The sequence below is a fragment of the Convolutriloba macropyga genome, chromosome 1 (assembly GCF_964194025.1).
Source record: "Convolutriloba macropyga chromosome 1, txConMacr16.3, whole genome shotgun sequence".
NCBI lineage: Eukaryota > Metazoa > Xenacoelomorpha > Acoela > Convolutidae > Convolutriloba > Convolutriloba macropyga.
The window spans coordinates 32,021,473-32,045,158 of NC_134468.1; the positions used below are offsets into that span (position 1 = coordinate 32,021,473).

At 31.2% G+C, this 23,686-nt stretch overlaps 1 protein-coding gene across 1 annotated transcript in view; it reads left to right on the forward strand.

The window, feature by feature from the left end:
* Positions 1 to 23,686, forward strand: part of LOC142337904 (uncharacterized) — a 433,158-nt gene that overhangs the window by 247,451 nt on the left and 162,021 nt on the right. Inside the window, exons 15-17 of the mRNA XM_075387540.1 lie at positions 4,349 to 4,542; positions 6,578 to 6,766; positions 21,402 to 21,669. Coding sequence (XP_075243655.1) covers positions 4,349 to 4,542; positions 6,578 to 6,766; positions 21,402 to 21,669 — 651 coding nt within the window. The remainder of the gene's footprint in view (positions 1 to 4,348; positions 4,543 to 6,577; positions 6,767 to 21,401; positions 21,670 to 23,686) is intronic.

Consider the following 23,686-nt stretch of genomic DNA (forward strand, 5'->3'; position numbering starts at 1 on the left):
CTTACTTTGAAAAAAAAGATGTCCTATAAAGTGAAATTTGAGACACGCTATCAGCTATCAGTTTTAGGTTTCTTGCGTGACTTAGTAGGTGAAAATTATTTTTCAAAAATTTTCTCAATATGAAGTTTTGTTAGTTCCTTTGTGGATTGATACAATATATCAAACAATCTGTTTTAGCAAAACTAGAAAAATCTATCTGTGTATTGTGATCATTATAAGTTGGTAGAAAAAGCAGGTGAAAACTGCAGATTAGATGGGTAAAATACACACTTAATCTTATTTATTTAAAAACTGCTTGCACTGTAGCTTGATCTTTTGAAGAGCTTCCAGATCTGACGTCATGCCTCAATAAAAGGCCAGAGGCATTGTACTTAAATATCACAAATAGTTGTATTCGAGAACGCTTCTTTTCTAATCTAGAAAAAAAATCATTTTCCTGAAATTTTAATCTGACTCTACGCAAAAAATGGCGAAACCGTCAAAGAACAAAAATGCAATTAGCACGTTAGCATATCTTACTTAGTCTCTCGATCACCGAACGTGAACAAATAACTTGCAAGATGTTTCTACTCACGATTGTTTGGCGAGATCTTGCAAGAAGACGTTTTCCTGACAAATCTCTTCAAAGATTTTTTGCAAGATAATAGTTTCGATTTTGGTTCGTATTGAATGCATATTATTTTCTAGGTTATCCTTTAGCGATATAGCTACATTCGAACTTGTCGGCAAAATTCTCTGAAGAGCAAAATTATAATCTGGTTTTCTTTGAAGCGGACTTTAACCCTATTTTCAATTACATTTTTCTATAATTGGTCCGCAAAAATTCGCTATTTAAATTTCGTTTGCTGATGATTCTTTTTACCATGCTCAGATCTATTATCGTTCTCAATATCTGGAGGAACAACTCTTTCTCTGGTTGAAATGATATAAATAGGAGCCTGAAATGTGTTCCGGGAAAATTGACAATGATCAGAATAATCAGAATAATTGACAATGATCAGAATAAACAAAGAAAGAGGCTTGAATTAAGTTCATGCAGGCAAATTTATTGAAATAATTTAAAGTTTAATCTATCTGCAGGCCAACTAGTTACAAAAATTACTTACACATGCCCCTAAAAGCATCTCTAAAATTGAAAAGTACATAGAAATAGAAGGCTTGGTATTAGCAGCGGAGCCATATGATATCGTTTGCAACTTTTTGGAAAAAAACTTGCTGAAAATAACAGGTAATGAGGGAAAAACTATGTCACCAAAAGTAACAAACACTTCATCACTGGGAAATTAGAAAATCCTAGATCAATTTCAGCGCCTTTTTTCTACTTACATTTTAAAGTCAACTTGAGGATAAAATTGTACGTACGATTTTTTTTCTTTTTTCTCATTTTTGATGGTAGGATTCAGACAAACAAACTCGAAAAGTTAACTGCTGAAAATAAATGAAAAAAATGTAAAATGCTGGAAAGATTTTTTGTTATTAAACAAAGTTTTCAAGTTAAGACACTCCAGAAACAACATTGGAATCGGTGTAAACTGCAAAATTGTCCTAAATTTTTTTCTTGAACACACCATTCAAAAGTGAACAACGAGAATTGCTATATCTATATTGGGCTGACAATATTTGATTTGACAATAAAAAAAACAGTAAAGGAGACTAAAATTTTCTGATGCCATTTTCAATTTAACGAAATAAAAGTTAATGAAGTGCAAGGAGTCATCTCAAATTTTCTCTCAGTTAAATAGGGGTCTCAGCAATAACACAAAAAAATAAGCATTTTTGATCCTGAGTGTGCCAATAAATTTTAGCCAATAATTTGTCAGATGGTAACAAATGCCTTATACAAAATGACAGTTTTCTCAAAATTCAACAGTTTTAGTCCATATTTTCTAACCAACAAATTAATACTTTGTGCCTAATATCATAGGGAGACCAAAGAGGAGTACTATATCGAATCCTATGTGATTAACGCTGCTTTTTTAGAAAATTTATCAATACTCCGTCTATCAGTACTGTTTAATAAAAGAAAACTAAAACACTTTAGCAAATTTGTCAAAATTGAGGACTAAGGTAAATTGTTTTTACCTCATTGGTTTCTTTGATTGAAGGACTACAAACTATTTTGCGCCGAGAGAACTAAATCACAATCAGCAGAAGACATGGAGGGAGTTCTTCGTGGGTTAACATTGGAACCCTACGGATAACTTTCTCAATGATCTGAAAGCTAGTCAGCTGGAATCAAGTATCACTTTTTAAGCAAATGACACTGCTATAAAAAAAAACATATTTGATGAATCAGATGCTTGGGATAAATGTCACATTACGACGCAGAGGTATACCCCAAAATTTCCGCCTTAGGAAAAATTGCTCGAAAATTAGATACATACAATAAACGAAATTAGGAGACATCCTTTGTAACTTACTTTTCGCAAAAGGGGGTTCCGCCAATTTTGCGAAGTAAAAGAACATTCGGAACGAAAAGTAGGCTACAAGTCTTGTAGCACGTTTCCGCTCAATTTAGGTATCCATTATTCGCGCGCAATTTGAGCATGCAAAAAGCACTTTAGGAAAGATTTTATTGAAGCTTTCAAAGCTTTAAAGTGCTTTAAATTCATGCTACCACAAAGACTAATTTTTTGCCCAAAAAATTCTTCGCACATCAAAAGGCATTGTATATCAATGTGGTACTGGCCAGCCGATTTCAAAAAGTAGTATTAAGTGGTACTAATAAGTAGTAATAATTAGTATAAAGTATTATAATTAGTAATAAAGTAGTAATAAAGTACTACTAGTAGTAATAAGTTAGACTTAATTAGATAAATAGTAATTAAGTTAGGCTTAATTGAAGGTTATATGCAGACTCTAGCTACATTGCGTGCGAAAAATCGATACATAAATGGAGCAGATGCGTGATACAAGCCGTGCGGAAAATCGGTTTTAAAGTTTGTACTTGTATTTCGCGGCTAGGATTTGGACACTTTTGCAAACACGGGTTGCTATTTTCACTTCCATTTTGCCTGTTTCTGCTAAAGTAGCTTTTTTTCCGCAATACTGTTCCATTTTCAATGTATTAACATAGTAAAAACGAACACGAGATACACGCATCGGACGTATCTGCCCGTGACGATTTGGTAAACCAGAGAATGAAAACTGTATTGGTAATCCCAATTAGAGCAAGACCGTAAGAATAATATAAAAATTAAAACTCAATATAACATTCACAGTGTTTCAACAAATATCCACACTCTGAAAAATTTAATTATCTAAAATCAGTTGGAGAAAAAATGGGCAGAAATTCAAAAATTGTAAGATGCAAAAGTGTAAAAATGTTCATTTGCTGCAAGTGCAGAGAAATTTTGCATATATGTTAAACTAGTAAAACAAAACGGAATGTTTCCTTAAGCACAGATATTAAATCTACCACGCAAAAAAAAAGCAGAAAAGGGATTCGAAAATCAAACAAAACGTTACAGGATTTTTTAATCCAAGATTACATTTTTGTTTCTCGATATCTGGGAAAAAAAGAGTTCACTTTCTTCAAGAGCTTCTTCTTTGTGTTCCTATTAAAAATCTAACAGTAACCACTACTCAAAGACTGGGATTAAAGGCTTTCCTATCGATCGGTTTGCCACAATAAAGTTATCTAAAATCAGTTGGGGAAAACAATGGAGAGAAATTTAAAATTTTAAGATGCAAAAATGATCATTTGTTCTGAGAATAGCGCCAGAAAACAATATATGATTTTTATTAAAGATATTACCAAATGATCTTTCTGTTTTCGCTGGAACAAAACATTTTTAGCTGCTACTTGAGTAACCTAAGAAAATGGCTCCCCTAGTTTTTCAGATCTAGAGTTTTTTTGGTTTTCAAATTTCATTATCTTTCCTTTAACTTGAGCGCACGATTTGTTTATACAGTGCTCTTGACCCTGTTGAAAAAAAATACGAAAACAGGTCATCATTCGCGATCAGGTACTATTCACGTGATTTCAACGCTCGAGCCGCAAAAATTTAAGAAAAATCTTAAGTTAACGCAGCTCTCGCGACCTCAAACCTCAACGATGCACGCTGCATCTAATTCTGTACCATGTATCATTGTTAAGCAGATTATTAACTGCACTCCTGAAGCGGTTAACTCATGTACGGTCACCATTAAATAAGCGCTTAATAATGTAAGATCAACACTAAATAAAATGCCCAATTTTAAACGAAATACGATGGACCAAAAGCGGTTCGTTTCTCTTTCCAATACCTCAACCGCTTATCTAGAACAATTTCACCGCTGTGCTTACATGTTTTGCTCATATTCAGCTCTGGTACTTTAGCCCGGGTAGTTGAATTCCTGTTTTTAGGGATATCAACAACGTTAGCATCGGAGACTGCCTAGGACCAAAGAGTGCAGGGGGTAACTGTAGTACAGTAGGAGCTAGAACAATTGGATCGCCAACCAACTCAACTCCAGGCAGCTACATAAGTGGTTTCGAAGTGACATTGCAGCCAGGAGCAGTAGGGGTATTTGAAATGACTCCAGTGTACGCCGCCATCGGTGAGAAACACTTTTTGTTACCTACTTTTTGCAGGAAGGAAACAAGGGGTGCCTTCTTTTAATGTACAACCGTTTGTCTACTCTAAACTTAACCTCGACTCATGGACTGGTCAGAAAGTCTAGAAGGTGCTCGAGTAGACCACCCAGATCATTGCAGTACTTAACCATTGTAAATCCAGAGACTGTATATAGACTTTTTATACTTGTACAGATTCTGTTCATGACACAATCTACTCTGATCAGTGTCTTTTTCATGTAAAATTGTATTTCTGATTTTATCCTGATTTTGATCTGTTCATAAGTAATATCATACAATTATCAGTCTAATTAAAATTAATGTATAACTCTTGTCAGTCTAAAACCATTCTGTTTTAAACCTGTTTCAGCTCTGATTGTCAGCCTAAAATAAACTGTCTTTAACCTGTTTTAACCTGTTGGTTGTGCATCAGAAGACAAGCATGTTCACATCATATTATACCACACAATAGGCATATTAACATCATACTACATCACACCATAGGCATTTTCACACCATACTGCATCACACCACATCACTATTGATATGACTGCACGGGTAGAGCTTTATAGTTGAAGTCAAAGCGAGCAGAAAAAGTCTTGCCATACATTGCGGTGCACACTTTCTTTTTGCTAATATTTATTTTTCCTTTTGAAGAAGTAGACACGTAGCAGAGATGAGCCTCTTTAAAACAGAGCAACTCAATTTAAAAAGAAAAAACCAAAAAAACTAGATATGTTGAATTCTACCCATTAGAAGCCTTTGGAATTGAGGATGTTTAAATTTAACAATTTTTGTCCCATTAGCCTCGAGTTTATCGCTCAGTCATTTTCATTACAAAATATTGAGTTACGAAAGTTATAAGACAATCCAACGAAGCTTTTTCATTCCTCATGCTGATTATTAAAAATTGCATCCAACTAAGCATTATAAGTTTCCAGAAGAGCGCATAATTTTTTGGGCAAAACGAAACCGTTCCTTCTCGACAAATTGATTTATCAAAAAATCAACCGCAATTTCATTGAGTATGTTTTCTTTTGGCAATATCAGTTCATCGCGAAGTTGCAGACAGACCAAAATTCCAGTATTTTTGGCGCCAATTTTGTTCGAGTATCGTCATTTCGCAATGTGCGAGCCAGCGTCCCTACCAAATGAAGAAGACCAAATGGTCCATTTTGCTTCTCTAAATCCACAGTCCTCAAAACGTACCTTAATACATGTAAAAGGTTTATATATATATATATATATATATATATATATATATATATATATTCTCGCTTTACTTCTTCTTTCAAGTGATTTCAATTGCTCTAACTCCCAAAAATATTTTTGCTATTTAAAAAGCTTTTGATAGCAGTCGGTTCTCGAAGCCGTTCTTAGTGGTTAAGTTTGTTAAGATGGCTGACTTCTATCTTGAAGGTGTCGGGTTCAAATTTCTATGACCTCCTAAAAGTTTTTGCACCCATAAAAATCTGTAAGCTGCATTACTAAAATAAAGTGCCCCAGCCTGTCCTTCGTCACCAATTCATCCGACGTTAGTCTTTTTATGTTTAAATTTCTAGGGACAATATCTTACATTGTTTTACAATTTGTACTCATTAATTTTTTCCCACCAGGACTCTAATGTTCGTATAAAAAAGACCAAACGAAAAAGAAACTAAATTTTTAGAGGGCAATTTTGGAGAATAACTTTTAATTGGTATTCTTTTTTAGGAACCTGTGCAAAATCATAATACAAAATTACATTAATGCAAATTGTAGGGTTTGATTAATTGACATTTATTACTTAATTTTAATCAACGACTGCAAAATTTTGTGCATTACGAATGGGAGGGAAACTCCATCTGATATCAAAATCAAAGATATCATTGGGGTTTTGTCTTCAAATTACTTTTCAAACTTAATGCTTAACTTATATATACTGGGTTTATTTGAGCATCATGTTTTACCTAGTTCTTGATACTATAATTGATGGGTCTAGGAAATTTTTCTTTTAAACAAAATAATTGTTCATGGCAGATTTCCCAACCTTGATGCGATCATCGAGAGCAGATGGTTGTGAGTTGACAGCCCACCTGGACTACTTCTACGTGCGCAACTCCGCCTGGGACTTTACTCAGAGCATCTCAAATGACAGTCTATGTGGAACTCAAAACAAGGTCTACAACTTGGGTCACTCAACTGACATCAGAAGGGGGGATGAGATAAGTGCGTGTCTGTTAGACTACTTATTCAATTGACTACTTGATTAAATTACAATTTACCCAATGCCAAAATACCCAATTTATTGTCTTTGAATTTTAGGTTAAATAAACCGATGACAAATAAGCAGCTAGTATTAGAAGAACGGTGTATCATACTTGAGCAGACCAAATAATTTGATTCCATATTCGATTTCGGGTCTCATGTCAGAAGTCCCACTGGTCAGTGAGTCGGTTCTACTTCTTTTCACCCCTATATCATTTAACCCCCTATCATTTAACCCCTCTATCATTTCATCCCGCCAATTAGCAGTCGACATTAAAGGCATGTTTTGTCATAATTAAGTGGATAAATTAATTCCACGTTCGGTTGTGATAGTTTCATATCAAGTTCCACGGGCCGCTGAGGCATGGCGATGGCCCGCGAGGCATGGCCAAATGATTATATTGCTAATTTAATAATCCCTATTTTATAGAAAGAACAGAATCGGGGTGAAATGATAAAGGGGTTAATAGATAGAGGGGTTAAATGATACAGGGGTGAATAAATCGGGGTTAAATGAATAGGGGTGAAAAAGCGGGAAAAAGCGAGTCTTACAATATAAAAATGGTAAGTAGTTATATGTAAGCAGACCTGGGGGGGGGGTAAAAGGACGTACCTATGTATAAGGATTACCTATAGCCTACTTTCATCAATTTTCCAAAGAAGTACCTAAAAAAGAGAGTGAGAACAATAGACCTGTCATCTTATCGTAATTACCCCGGGGTAATTATCTTAATTACCCCAGGGAAATGCATCCGCTCCAATGCACTTCAGCTAATCTTATCTACTTAATAAAATATATCTGCGGAACTTTTACTTTTAAGCATTTTCTCATTTTATTCATTCGCGCATAGTTATCACAACTATAACTTTCTTTCAGTCATTTACATAAGGAGAAAACTATTTTATCATTTTTTCATTGTAATTCACTAGAATTTACACGATTTTGTGCTGATAAACGTAAATTTTGACAGCTTTAGCATTCTTTGCCGAAAAATAACCAATTATTGGTAAAAAATACCCAATTCTGGCCAAAAAAGACCCAATTTTTACCAAAAAAATACCCAATTCTGACCAAAAAATACCCAATTCTTCCAAAAAATACCCAATTTTTGGCAAAAATACCCAATTCCTTGCAAAAAATACCCATTTTTTCCCAAAAAATACCCAATTCTGACCAAAAAATACCGAATTCTGACCTAAAAATATCCAATTCTGGCCAAAAAATACCCAATTCTTGGCAAAAAATACCCAATTCTTCCCAAAAATACCCAATTCTTCCCGAAAAATACCCAATTCTGGCCAAAAAATACCCAATTTTCCCAAAAAAATACCCAATTCTGACCAAAAAATACCCAATTCTTCCAAAAAATACACAATTTTTGGCAAAAATACCCAATTCCTTGCAAAAAATACCCAATTTTTCCCAAAAAATACCAAATTCTGACCGAAAAATACCCAATTCTTGGCAAAAAATGCCCAATTCTTCCCAAAAAATACCCGATTCTTCCCAAAAAATAACCAATTCTGGCCAAAAATTACCCAATTTTCCCAAAAAAATACCCAATTCTGACCAAAAAACACCCAATTCTTCCCAAAAAATAACCGATTCTTCCCAAAAAATAACCAATTCTGGCCAAAAAATACCCAATTCTTGGCCAAAAATACCCAATTCTTGGCAAAAAATACCCAATTCTTCCCAAAAAATAACCAATTCTGGCCAAAAAATACCCAATTTTCCCAAAAAAATACCCAATTCTGACCAATAAATTTTTGGCAAAAAATACCCATTTCTGGCCAAAAAATACCCAATTTTCCTAAAAAAAATACCCAATTCTGACCAAAAAATACCCAATTCTTCCAAAAAATACCCAATTTTTTGCAAAAAATACCCGATTCCTGGCAAAAAATACCCAATTTTTCCCAAAAAAATACTCAATTCTGACCAAAAAATACCCAATTCTTATCAAAAAATACCCAATTCTTCCCGAAAAATACCCAACTCTGGCCAAAAACTACCCAATTCTTCCAAAAGTACCTAATTCTGGCCAAAAAATACCCAGTTCTTGGCAAAAATACCCAATTCATCCCAAAAAATACCCAATTCTGGCCAAAATATGCCCAATTCTGGCCAAAAAATGCCCAATTCTGACCAAAAAATTTCAAATTCGTGGCTCAAAATATCCAATTATTCTCAAAAACACCCAAATGTTACCAAAAAATATCGAACTGTTGTCAAAAAAAAAAAAATTCTAGCCCGAGAATATCTGTTTCTTGTCATGAATTACACAATTCATAGCAAAAATACCCATTTATTACCAAAATCTACAAAATTTTTGCCAAAAATACCTAATTCCTGCAAAAAGGAACCCAGTTCTAGTAAAAAATATCCCAATACTTGCCACACAGAGACACAAGTCTTGCCAAAAATACCCATTTTTACCACAAAATAGCAAAATCTTGTCAAAAAATACCCAAATTGTAACCAAAATAACAAAATTTTATCAAATATTTATCTAAAATATATCAAAAATTAGACAATCTTGCCATCATCCGTTTTTCTTTAATTTCTTATCAACAATCCAGGTATTTAGTGACCTTAAAACATCAACTTTTGAGATCATCTTTTGTAAAGACGAATCTTCTCAGGTGATCGATATAGGTTTAATGAGTACAAATTTGTCACGAATTTTTTGCTATTGTACAGAATTAATCGTTAAAAGTTCAATCATAGTAATTTAACAATTACGTCCTACTATCTTCTCAATTAAGAACAATTACGTGATCATTTTGGGTAAGAGGGTCACTGACCTCTTTGGAACAAAATTTACTCCAGCTACGTCATATGATTGCTTCAATTAGGGATACCTATGTATTGTATGGGGTCACTGAACTCATGTGAACATAAAATAATCCTTACTACTTACGATATTATTCCTATTTTATCAAAGCATGCACAGCTCAAGTGCTTGAAGTCTTACTCATATTATTGTAATAATTACGTCACTATTGCGTCATAATGATGTCATTTTTTATTGTAGTGCACAAACAAAAATTCAACTCCTTGCGCTCTTTTTCGTTCTGTTCAACAACTTAGCTATAGTTAGACTTTTTCATTTTTTTCGGAGACAATTTTCATCTCCTTTTCCTACAAACCTAAGTTTTCAGTTATAAACCTTTCAGTGGAGATTCTTCAACTCTAGGACATCTTCCTATTTCCCATTCCAGTTAAGTCACCTCTGTTATAGAATACGAAAACAGACCAAAAAAGAAGAATAATGGGCTATTATAATCATCGTACTCATTCGCAAATAGCATATTATTTCTTCAGAGAGAAAGTTTTTTTCAATATCTGTATTTTCAATTTATTTAGGAGTTCAACCTTCGTCGCCTAAAAAAGGCTGGAAGAATGAATATCAAATCTGTGAAATTGAACGAAAACCTTAAAGCCCACTTCTTCCCCGATTTCACTTAAAGCCCACTTCTTCCCCGATGATGTAGCAATTATAAAGGAGAGGAATGGGTAGCTGAACCTCCATTTTCCATTCCGAGGCAGCTTCTGGTCTTCATTATTGCAATCGAGAATTTGCCAGAAGTCTCTGTTCCATACAAACAGACACCTGTAGACTTCTACGAGCACCACATCGAAAACAAAACTTTACAAGTCTCAGACAGCATGGAACTGAGCAGATCAGTCCGTGCACAATTTTGTGATTATGAGTTGTCCTATAGACCAATGTATGAAAATCAATTAGGATTTTTTGAGGAGGAGAGGGAACTTAAATTTTTCCGGTGTGTGTCTGACGAGTATGACCATTTGCAGGAGCAGAAACTTGATCGGGATTATGACGAGTGGGAAAATGGGTCATTGACAGGGAGTATTATCGCAATTATAGAAGAAGAGAACGCACTTGATCCCAAGTTAGACAACAAAAAATCTGACCAGGCAGTCCCTGTTGCGTGTTTTTCTACAGACACTGGACAAGATGCAATGAAAGAAGTACAGGGAGCATCGAGTGTTGAAAATACTTCAATCAAGTCTGCCAGAACCATCCTTAGTACTGTACTCAATGATTATACAGATTACCAAGATCATATTTTATCTAATGAAGCAAGTGAAAAAATATCTGAGAAAACTTCCCTCAAATCTGAGCAACCAGCGTCTTGTACACAAAAGACTGTCAAGAGAAGGGCTCCTGCTGTCAATAACCCTGAAAGAGTGGGAAATGAAATTTTAGATGGTGATGAAAACAAAGACAACATGTGTCCTCCATCGTGCAAATTGAGACGAGCTGCTGAGTTGTATAGTAACTAAACTAACAGGCTGAGAAGTAATTTCTCTGACTGATTATCTGTTTGTATTTCCGGTATAATTTAAGATCCAAAAACTATTATTTCCTGAGGTGACTAATTGACTGTTTAATTTGTAATATTTTCTTTTTTTACACTCAGAAAAAGCTGATTTTCATGTATGCTTTTGAATTGATAATTTGATAATATAATTTATTTACAAATGCATTTTCGAAACTAACTTTTATTTCAAGTTCAATTTTGAATTAAAATTTATGTCAAAAAATGCCTGTTTTGGTAATATCTGTTTTTTTTCTCAAAAATGGCGGTTAACGACGAAAAAGGCTTATTTTCATACAACTTTTTTTTTCAAAAATGCGGGTTTTTTGGCTTCTGCAATGAACTCCCGGCAGCTGATACTGGATGATGCAAAGCGATCACAGTGATAATTTCGAAGCAAACTCCAGCAGCAATTCTTCCCATCAGAATATTGCAATAAGCGTGCTGCCTTTGATAATAGATTACCTGGTCATTTAAAAGAAGATTTTTTGGCAGGGATTTTTAGAATTAGATACTCATACAAATCTTTAAGTATAGAATTTACAATTTTTTTTTAAAAAAGTTGAAAACCTTTTGCATAATTTTTTACTGTTTTGAAAAAATATTCTTTTTTTACTAAAATGAAAAATCTTTTTTACTAAAATGATTTTTTTTTTGAAAATTGTTTTGTTTAACACACTGTTTTTAACAAAAATGTAAATCTTAATGTTTTTTTTTATTTCTCCTTTTTTTCTGTTTTTTAATTTTTTTATGTAAAAAATTAAATTTATTTAATTTTTTTTTGAAAAAACAAAATTTTACTAGAATAATTTCTCTTTCAAAAATGCCGTTTTTTACATAAGGTTTTTAACAAAAAATGCAAATTGTGTTGTTTTTTATTTTTTTATTTTTCCTTTTTTTCTGTTTTTGAATTTTTTTATGTAAAATTTTAAATTTTTTTTTTCGAAAAATTTTGTTTTACTAAAAAAATTTCTGTCAAAAATGCCGTTTTTTACATAAGGTTTTTAACAAAAAATGCAACTTGTGTTGTTTTTTATTTTTCTATTTTTCCTTTTTTCTGTTTTTGAATTTTTTAATGTAAAATATGAAATTCAATTAATTTCCTTTTTCAAAAAACAAAATTTTACTAGAATAATTTTTCTTTCAAAAATGCCGTTTTTTACATAAGGTTTTTAACAAAATATGCAAATTGTGTTGTTTTTTATATTTTTATTTTTTCTTTTTTCTGTTTTTGAATTTTTTTTGTAAAATTTTAAAATTTTTTTTTCGAAAGATTTTGTTTTACTAAAAAAAATTTCTGTCAAAAATGCCGTTATTTACATAAGGTTTTAAACAAAAAATGCAACTTGTGTTGTCCTTCATTTTTTATTTTTCCTTTTTTTCTGTTTTTGAATTTTTTTATTCGAAAAATTTTGTTTTACTAAAAAAAATTTCTTTCAAAAATGCCGTTTTTTACATAAGGTTTTTAACAAAAAATGCAACTTGTGTTGTTTTTTATTTTTCTATTTTTCCTTTTTTCTGTTTTTGAATTTTTTAATGTAAAATATGAAATTCAATTAATTTCCTTTTTGAAAAAACAAGTTTTACTAGAATAATTTTTTTTTCAAAATGTCGTTTTTTACATAAGGTTTTTAACAAAAAATGCAACTTGTGTTGTTTTTTTATTTTTCTTTTTTTCTTTTTTTCTGCTTTCGAATTTTTTATGTAAAATTTAATTCTTTTTTGAACAAACAAGTTTTACTAGAATAATTTATCTTTCAAAAATGCCGTTTTTTACATAAAGTTTTTACCAAAAAATGCTATTTTTGTTTTTTAATTTTCTATTTTTCAGTTTTTGAATTTTTTATTGAATTATTTTTTTTTCTTAAAAAATGTTGTTTTCTAAAACATTTTTTGGCAAAAATGCCGTTTTTTACATTATGTATTTAACAAAAAATGTGAATTTTGTTGTTTTTTGTTTTTCCTTTTTTTGTTTTTGAATTTTTTAATGTAAAATTTTAATTTTAAATAATTTTTTTTTGAAAAAACAAGTTTTACTAGAATAATTATTTTTTCAAAAATGCCGTTTTTTACATTATGTGTTTAACAAAAAATGTGAATTTTGTTGTTTTTTACTTTTCTGTTTTTCCTTTTTTCAGTCTTGGAAGTCTTTTTGGAAATTTTTTAATTTAATTTTTTTTTGAAAAAACATTGTTTTAGTAAAACAATTTTTTTCCAAATGTCGTTTTTTGCATAATATTTTCAACAAAAAATGTAATATTGATGTTTTTTCTTATTCTTTTTTTCAATTTTTCAGCTCTTGATGTTTTTTGCAATTTCTTTAGCAAAGCAGAAAATTGTAAAAATCAATGTACTACAATTATTACAAAAATCAATTATTTATTACAATTATTTATTACAAATTAATACACTTCTTAATAAAATTTGCGGAAATCTATAACAAATCAAGCTTTTGATGACAAGCAAATTTGCTTTAATTTTTCATTTTAAACAATTACATTTTTATTGATATCATGTTCTTCTTGAGAAATTCCGATGTATTCATCGTCTCGTGATAAACATACTTCAGAGTAAACCCCGGGGTACCGTTGTCGCATGGTGACAATTACTGGCTTCAAGCATCCCTAGCGTGCATCTCTGGATGTTGTTCGGAAATAAAAGATCGTTGGGCGCGCAGAGCGCGCCTCGTGGCAGAGCCGCGATCAACGATCTTTTATTTCCGAACAACATCCAGAGATGCACGCTAGGGATGCTTGAAGCCAGTAATTGTCACCACGCGACAACGGTACCCCGGGGTTTACTCTGAAGTATGTTTATCACGAGACGATGAATACATCGGAATTTCTCAAGAAGAACATGATATCAATAAAAATGTAATTGTTTAAAAGGAAAAATTAAAACAAATATGCTTGTCATCAAAAGCGTGATTTGTTATACATTTCCGCAAATTTTATTAATAAATGTATTAATTTGTAATAAATGATTGTTATAAATAATTGATTTTTGTAATAATTGTAATACATCGATTTTTAAAATCTTCTGCTTTGCTAAATAAATTGCAAAAAACATCAAGAGCTGAAAAATTGAAAAATAGAATAAGAAAAAACATCAAACTTACATTTTTTGTTAAATACATAATGTAAAAAACGGCATTTTTGCCAAAAAATGTTTTAGAAAACAACATTTTTTAAGAAATAAAAATAATTCAATAAAAAATTCAAAAACTGAAAAATAGAAAATTAAAAAACAAAAATAGCATTTTTTGGTAAAAACTTTATGTAAAAAACGGCATTTTTGAAAGATAAATTATTCTAGTAAAACTTGTTTGTTCAAAAAAGAATTAAATTTAACATAAAAAAATTCGAAAGCAGAAAAAAAGAAAAATAGAAAAATAAAAAAACAACACAAGTTGCATTTTTTTTTAAACCTTATGTAAAAAACGGCATTTTTGAAAAAAAAATTATTCTAGTAAAACTTGTTTTTTCAAAAAGGAAATTAATTAAGTTTCATATTTTACATTGAAAATTCGAAAGCAGAAAAAAGGAAAAACAGAAAAATAAAAAACAACACAAGTTGCATTTTTTGTTAAAAACCTTATGTAAAAAACGGCATTTTTGAGAGAAAAATTATTCTAGTAAAACTTGTTTTTTCAAAAAAAAATTATTCAAAATTGAAATTTTACATTAAAAAATTCAAAAACAAAAAAGGAAAAACAAAAAACAACACAAGTTGCATTTTTTGTTAAAAACCTTATGTAAAAAACGACATTTTGAAAAAAAAAATTATTCTAGTAAAACTTGTTTTTTCAAAAAGGAAATTAATTAAATTTCATATTTTACATTAAAAAATTCAAAAACAGAAAAAAGGAAAAGTAGAACAATAAAAAACATAACAAGTTGCATTTTTTGTTAAAAACCTTATGTAAAAAACGGCATTTTTGAGAGAAAAATTATTCTAGTAAAACTTATTTTTTCAAAAAAAAAATTATTCAAAATTGAAATTTTACATTAAAAAATTCAAAAACAAAAAAGGAAAAACAAAAAACAACACAAGTTGCATTTTTTGTAAAAACCTTATGTAAAAAACGACATTTTGAAAAAAAAATTATTCTAGTAAAACTTGTTTTTTCAAAAAGGAAATAATTAAATTTCATATTTTACATTAAAAAATTCAAAAACAGAAAAAAGGAAAAGTAGAACAATAAAAAACAACACAAGTTGCATTTTTTGTTAAAAACCTTATGTAACAAACGGCATTTTTGAAAAAAATTTTTTTTAGTAAAACAAAATTTTTCGAATAAAAAATTTTAGAATTTTACATTAAAAAATTCAAAAACAGAAAAAAAGGCAAAAATAAAAAATGAAGAACAACACAAGTTGCATTTTTTGTTTAAAACCTTATGTAAAAAACGGCATTTTTGACAGAAATTTTTTTAGTAAAACAAAATTTTTCGAAAAAAAAAATTTAAAATTTTACATAAAAAAATTCAAAAACAGAAAAAAAGGAAAAATAAAAAAATAAAAAACAACACAATTTGCATTTTTGACAGAAATTTTTTTAGTAAAACAAAATTTTTCGAAAAAAAAAATTTAAAATTTTACATAAAAAAATTCAAAAACAGAAAAAAAGGAAAAATAAAAAAATAAAAAACAACACAATTTGCATTTTTTGTTAAAAACCTTATGTAAAAAACGGCATTTTTGAAAGAGAAATTATTCTAGTAAAATTTTGTTTTTTCAAAAAAAAATTAAATAAATTTATTTTTTTACATAAAAAAATTAAAAAACAGAAAAAAAAGGAGAAATAAAAAATAAAAAAACATCAAGATTTATATTTTTGTTAAAAAACAGTGTGTAAAACACAACAATTTTCAAAAAAAAATCATTTTAGTAAAAAGATTTTTCATTTTAGTAAAAAAAGAATATTTTTTGAAAACAGTAAAAAATTATGCAAAAGGTTTTCAACTTTTTTTAAAAAAAATTGTTAAAATCTATACTTACAGATTTGTATGAGTATCTATTTCTAAAAATTCCTGCCAAAAATTCTTCTTTTAAATGACCAGGTAATCTATTATCAAAGGCAGCACGCTTATTGCAATATTCTGATGGGAAGAATTGCTGCTGGAGTTTGCTTCGAAATTATCACTGTAATCGCTTTGCATCATCCAGTATCAGCTGCCGGGAATTCATTGCAGAAGCCAAAAAACCCGCGTTTTCGAAAAAAAAACACTTAATGAAAACAAGCCTTTTTCGTCGTTAACCGCCATTTTTGAGAAAAAAAACAGATATTACAAAAACAGGCATTTTTTGACATAAATTTTAAATCAAAATTGAACTTGAAATAAAAGTTAATTGCGAAAATGCATTTGTAAAACTCAAATAAATTATATTATCAAAGTATCAATTCAAAAGCATACATGAAATTCAGCTTTTTCTGAGTGTAAAAAAGAGAATATTACAAATTAAACAGTCAATTAGTCACCTCAGGAAATAATAGTTTTTGGATCTTAAATTATACCGGAAATACAAACAGATAATCAATCAAAGAAATTACTCCTCAGCCTGTTAGTTTATTTACTATACAACTCAGCAGCTCGTCTCAATTTGCACGATGGAGGACACATTATGTCTTTGTTTTCATCACCATCTAAATTTTCACTTCCCACTCTTTCAGGGTTATTGACAGCAGGAGCCCTTCTCTTGACAGTCTTTTGTTTACAAGACGCTGGTTGCTCAGATTTGAGGGAAGTTTTCTCAGATATTTTTTCACTTGCTTCATTAGATAAAATATGATCTTGGTAATCTGTATAATCATTGAGTACAGTACTAAGGATGGTTCTGGCAGACTTGATTGAAGTATTTTCAACACTCGATGGTCCCTGTACTTCTTTCATTGCATCTTGTCCAGTGTCTGTAGAAAAACACGCAAAAGGGACTGCCTGGCCAGATTTTTTGTTGTCTAACTTGGGATCAAGTGCTTTCTCTTCTTCTATAATTGCGATAATACTCCCTGTCAATGACCCATTTTCCCACTCGTCATAATCCCGATCAAGTTTCTGCTCCTGCAAATGGTCATACTCGTCAGACACACACCGGGAAAATTTACTCTCCTCCTCAAAAAATCCTATTTGATTTTCATACATTGGTCTATAGGACAACTCATAATCACAAAATTGTGCACGGACTGATCTGCTCAGTTCCATGTTGTCTGAGACTTGTAAAGTTTTGTTTTCGATGTGGTGCTCGTAGAAGTCTACAGGTGTCTGTTTGTATGGAACAGAGACTTCTGGCAAATTCTCGATTGCAATAATGAAGACCAGAAGCTGCCTCGGAATGGAGAATGGAGGTTCAGCTTCCCAGCCGAAGCACGTCTTCCTCTCCTTTATAATTGCTAAATCATCATTGAAATCGGGGAAGAAGTGGGCTCTAAGATTTGATTTTCGTTCAATTTCACAGATTTGATATTCATTATTCCAGCCTTTTTTAGGTGACGACGGTTGAACTCCTAAATAAATTGAAAATACAGATATTGAAAAAAACTTTCTCTCTGAAGAAATAATATGCTATTTGCGAATGAGTACGATGATTATAATAGCCCATTATTCTTCTTTTTTGGTCTGTTTTCGTATTCTATAACAGAGGTAACTTACCTGGAATGGGAAATAGGTAGATGTCCTAGAGATGAAGAATCTCCACTGAAAGGTTTATAACTGAAAACTTAGGTTTGTAGGAAAAGGAGAAGAAAATTGTCTCCGAAAAGAATGAAAAAGTCTAACTATAGCTAAGTTGCTGAACAGAAGGAAAATAAGCGCAATGAGTTGAATTTTTGTTTGTGCACTACAATACAAAATGACATCATTATGACTCAATAGTGACGTAATTATTACAATACTATGAGTAAGACTTCAAGCACGTGAGCTGTGCATGCTTTGATAAAATAGGAATAATATGGTAAGTAGTAAGGATTATTTTTTGTTCACATGAGTTCAGTGACCCCATACAATACATAGGTATCCCTAATTGAAGCAATCATATGACGTAGCTGGAGTAAATTTTGTTCCAAAGAGGTCAGTGGCCCTCTTACACAAAATGATCACGTAATTGTTCTTAATTGAGAAGATAGTAGGACGTAATTGTTAAATTACTATGATTTACTGTAAATTACTGTGCAATAGCAAAAAATTCGTGACAAATTTGTACTCATTAAAACTATATCGATCACCTGAGAAGATTCGTCTTTACAAAAGATGATCTCAAAAGTTGATGTTTTAAGGTCACTAAATACTTAGATTGTTGATAAGAAATTAAAGAAAAACGGATGATGGCAAGATTGTCGAATTTTTGATATATTTTAGATAAATATTTGATAAAATTTTGTTATTTTGGTTACAATTTGGGTATTTTTTGACAAGATTTTGCTATTTTGTGGTAAAAATGGGTATTTTTGGCAAGACTTGTGTCTCTGTGTGGCAAGTATTGGGATATTTTTACTAGAACTGGGTTCCTTTTTGCAAGAATTAAGTATTTTTGGCAAAAATTTTGTAGATTTTTGTAAAAAATGGGTATTTTTGCTATGAATTGTGTAATTCATGACTAGAAACAGATATTCTTGGGCTAGAATTGTTTTTTTTTACAACAGTTTGATATTTTTTGGTAACATTTGGGTGTTTTTGAGAATAATTGGATATTTTGTGCCAGGAATTGGATATTTTTTGGTCAGAATTGGGCATTTTTTGGCCAGAATTGGGCATTTTTTGGCCAGAATTGGTTATTTTTTGGGATGAATTGGGTATTTTTGCCAAGAACTGGGTATTTTTGGCCAGAATTAGGTTTTTTTGGAAGAATTGGGTAGTTTTTGGCCAGAATTGGGTATTTTTCGGGAAGAATTGGGTATTTTTTGATAAGAATTGGGTGTTTTTTGGTCAGAATTGGGTATTTTGGGAAAAATTGGGTATTTTATGCCAGGAATTGGGTATTTTTTGGAAGAATTGGGTATTTTTTGGTCAGATTTGGGTATTTTTTTGAGAAAATTGGGTATTTTTTGGCCAGAATTGGGTATTTTTTGCCAACAATTGGGTATTTTTTGGAAGAATTGGGTATTTTTTCGTCAGAATTGGGTATTTTTTTGGGAAAATTGGCTATTTTTTTGCCAGAATTGGTTATTTTTTGGGAAGAATTGGGTATTTTTTGGAAAGAGTTGGGTATTTTTTGCCAAGAATTGGGTATTTTTTGGCCAGAATTGGTTATTTTTTGGGAAGAATCGGTTATTTTTTGGGAAGAATTGGGTTTTTTTGCCAAGAATTGGGTATTTTTTGGTCAGAATTGGGTATTTTTTTGGGAAAATTGGGTATTTTTTGGGAAGAATTGGGTATTTTTTGCCAAGAATTGGGTATTTTTTGGCCAGAATTGGGTATTTTTTGGTCAGAATTGGGAAAAATTGGGTATTTTTTGCAAGGAATTAGGTATTTTTGCCACAAATTGGGTATTTTTTGGAAGAATTGGGTATTTTTTGGTCAGAATTGGGTATTTTTTTGGGAAAATTGGGTATTTTTTGGCCAGAATTGGGTATTTTTTGGGAAGAATTTGGTATTTTTTGGGAAGAATTGGGTATTTTTTGCCAAGAATTGGGTTTTTTTTGGCCAGAATTGGGTATTTTTTGGTCAGAATTGGGTATTTTTTGGTCAGAATTGGGTTTTTTGGGAAAAATTGGGTATTTTTTGCAAGGAATTGGGTATTTTTGCCAAAAAATGGGTATTTTTTGGAAGAATTGGGTATTTTTTGGTCAGAATTGGGTATTTTTTTGGGAAAATTGGGTATTTTTTGGCCAGAATTGCGTATTTTTTACCAATAATTGGGTATTTTTTGGCAAAAAATGGTAAAACTGTCAAAATTTACGTTTATCAGCACAAAATCGTGTAAATTTTAGTGAATAACATTGAAAAAATGATAAAATAGTTTTCTCCTTATGTAAATGAATGAAAGAAAGTTATAGTTGTGATAACTATGCGCGAATGAATAAAATGAGAAAATGCTTAAAAGTAAAAGTTCCGCAGATATATTTTATTAAATAGATAAGATTAGCTGAAGTGCATTAGAGCGGATGCTTTTCCCTGGGGTAATTAAGATAATTACCCCGGGTAATTACGATAAGATGACAGGTCTATTGTTCTCACTCTCTTTTTTAGGTACGTCTTTGGAAAATTGATGAAAGTAGGCTATAGGTAATCTTTATACATAGGTACGTCCTTTTACCGCCCCCCCCCCCAGGTCTGCTTACATATAACTACTATTGTATAAATTATTTATTGCAGTTTGAATTATCTCATTATATATTTTCATGATATAGGTTGTCGTTCAGGTGAACAATGGAGAAAATATTTGGGATATTTTGACTATTTTGCCACATTGCGTATTTGGGTTTTTATTTCGTCCTGTCTCCTTGGTACTTAATTCCCATGATGTTACTATTCATATTTTTCGCTTCATTAGTAACTTATCGATGTAACCCTTGTTGAAAATTTAAAAAATTATTTCTCCAGAACCTGTTTTCACCTCATCACTGTATGATATCCATAATAATTTTATGAAAATTTTGAATTAAAAAGATAAAACAGGAATTGGACAGAAAACAATAAGAAAATCAAATAACCACCATAAGTTGACATACACATCACAGTTCAAACCATACAAAGTCCTATTCGGAGTCTAATTTTTTTTACTGCTGACGGAAAAAATAGGCAAGCTTTAACGTTATATTTTATGGTTAGGAAAGTTATTACAAAAATTGGACTCCAAAATCATGCCACAGCGCATATTTATTTGACTTGAATCATATATAAAGTAGAGAATAAACTGTAACCCATACCAGCCAATATATTCTTGTATTAACAGTTGACACTCTTTTATTAACCGTCTCCTAAAGTATGTGTAAAACAAAATGAGCCACCCACACTTTTTAATCAATAAATAGTATAATAAGCGCCGATCAGTAAAGATCTCGACCTAACGCACTTGTAAGAACCTTTCAAGATAACTTTCCATCATGCAAGATCCTGCAACCTATACTTTGATGTTGCAAACTCTTGTATTCTTGCCAGATGAAGTTCTGTCTAGCAATGTCTTGTTTATTGGTGTCGACTAGGGAAAATACATCACTATAAAAAGAAAGTGACACGAGATTTGCAAATTGCATTTTTGTTGAAAACTTGCTACGCAATAATGGAAACAAACTTCAAAAGATTTTGTTTCAGCCCCAGGCTTCAACCACAGTGTAGTGTACTACCAAGTGATAACTCGAGAGAAGGATAGTCAGTCGGGAGGACTGATTAACGGCAGTGGAATTAGGATCAGTAGAACTGGTCTATGGGAGGCCACTGCCTACTGCTATTACGATGCAGAGGGTAAAGTGCATTCCTCATTTGGGGTCGAAGGCGAGGATGCTGTCGTACTGAAAGGAACCAACGAATTCTCTTACAAAATGCAGATTGCGCAGAACTCCGCTTTTACTACATTCTTTGAGTAAGTTCAAACCGTACTCTGGTGCCAAACAGATATGTGCACATAATGAAATTTTCAGAATTGAAATTATAGTATATTATTATAGTCTCTTCTTACTTACTGATCAACTTTCATATTTTTGCTAGGAGTTTTTTTATCTATCTGGACAGCAAAAGTCTTATCATAAAATTTCTTGTTGGGTTCTAAATAAAATAACAAAACAAAAACTGACTAGAAAAAAAATTTATTCAAAGAGAGAGCCATGAGTTGCGAGATTTTTTAACCTATTGTTGAAAAGATTGGAGGAGGAAAAAATGAATAGAGCACGTCTTCTTAAAAATAATTACCGAATTGCTTGTCTTTTTTGTGATTTTTGGTTCCAATGAGATAATTTACTTGAAATTACGATGACACAAGGTACCATTAAAATCTCCATTCTGGATTTTGATAAGTAATTGTTCCGACCCCCACTTTAGTGGGGAGGAACTATATATTCAACTGCGTTTTTTTTGTTCAGTCAATTTTGGCCGATCGATATATTCATCGTACAGAATTGTGAGTGGTATCATTAAAAAGCCCGTCCAGCGTAGAATTCGGAATTAAAAAATTTTTTTTCCGGTTTTCACTTTTTTCAGGAAGTTATCGAGGTTTATAGTTTTGTGAACATTCGACTGTCTTTGTTCACATTTTCAGAAATTTTTGCTAAAATTAAGAGCAATTTCGCTAATATAATTCAAAAAAAAGTTAAAACTTTTAACGGCAAAGTGTTGTTGTTACCGTTAGAGATAGAAGAGCGTTGCTCAATTGATTGATTAAAGTTTTTTTTTGGCTAAAATTTTTGATAAAAATTTCAAAATTCAAACTTTTTTCATCAAAAATGGCACAAAATATGCATTTTTGGTCCACTTTGTTAAAGTTTGCCAGACTTAGTGACCTAGAAACCTTAACACAGACACCCTAATCTCAAAAACAGCGCTAGTTGCAGTTAGGCACCGTATGAAAGTCTTCTGGAATTAAAACTTTGACGTTTTTTTTTTCAGATTTAACTCGATATTTATACAAAATGCATCGTCGTTTTTTTTAATATTTGAAGAGTTCCACTCAAGAACTGGTCTAATTTGCAAACACTTGGAACACTTGGTCGGATTGCTGGGCGCAAGAGAGAGGTTCGATAAATTAGAGAGAGGTTCGATAATATCATGGATTTTTAGAATCAGAGACTTTTTGGTTTTTATTATGATGCTGCCTTTTTTCAAAATATTTTGCTATTGTTTTTTAATGTTAATTAATGATAAAAATTTTTTCCACGGCTCTGTTAATGTTAGCTCCAGTTTACTTGAAATCGAGGCCGAATTTAGATGCCCTTTGTATTCAGAGAACCAAAGGGTTTTTATGGCTTTTAGAAAGAGTTTTAGTAAAATTTAACTGAATTCTTTTGCCTTCAATTGTTATTGTTTTAACAGTCTGATTTTTAAATTTAACCCCTCAAAGATCTAATTTTTTTTATCAAGAATCGCAAGTGAGCCTTTCATATTCATTCGGTTCTTACCTAAGGTCTCTTATGTTACTGAATGTATGTTTTAAGGAAATTTCTGTGATTTTTTGAACTTGTCAATTTTTTATATTGTTTTAGTCAATATTTTGCTTATTCTCAGTAGATACAGGTCAACCTTTCCTCCATGTAGGATACAAATTAATTTTGCGGTCAATTGTTTCAACAGAAGGTTTTCTTGCTTTTGGTACTACGAGTTTTCATACAAATTTTTCGGATTTTTGTGCATAATTGCCCATTTTTGCTGTTGTTTTTGTTTCTTTTGTAAATTGTCACATTATTTGACAATCTAACTGAGAAAAACTTTACAACATTTGAAACTGAAATCATTTTTTTGTTTTCATAACATATGGTTTGAAGGGCTGCGACACCGTTCTCTTGCAGAAAGTGGTAGAGTTTTTTATACTTTTGCACTTTATTTGTTGTTAATTTTTGTTGTCATATGCCATAAAATGTGTAATTAAAGGTCTCAGTGGCCAACTATAG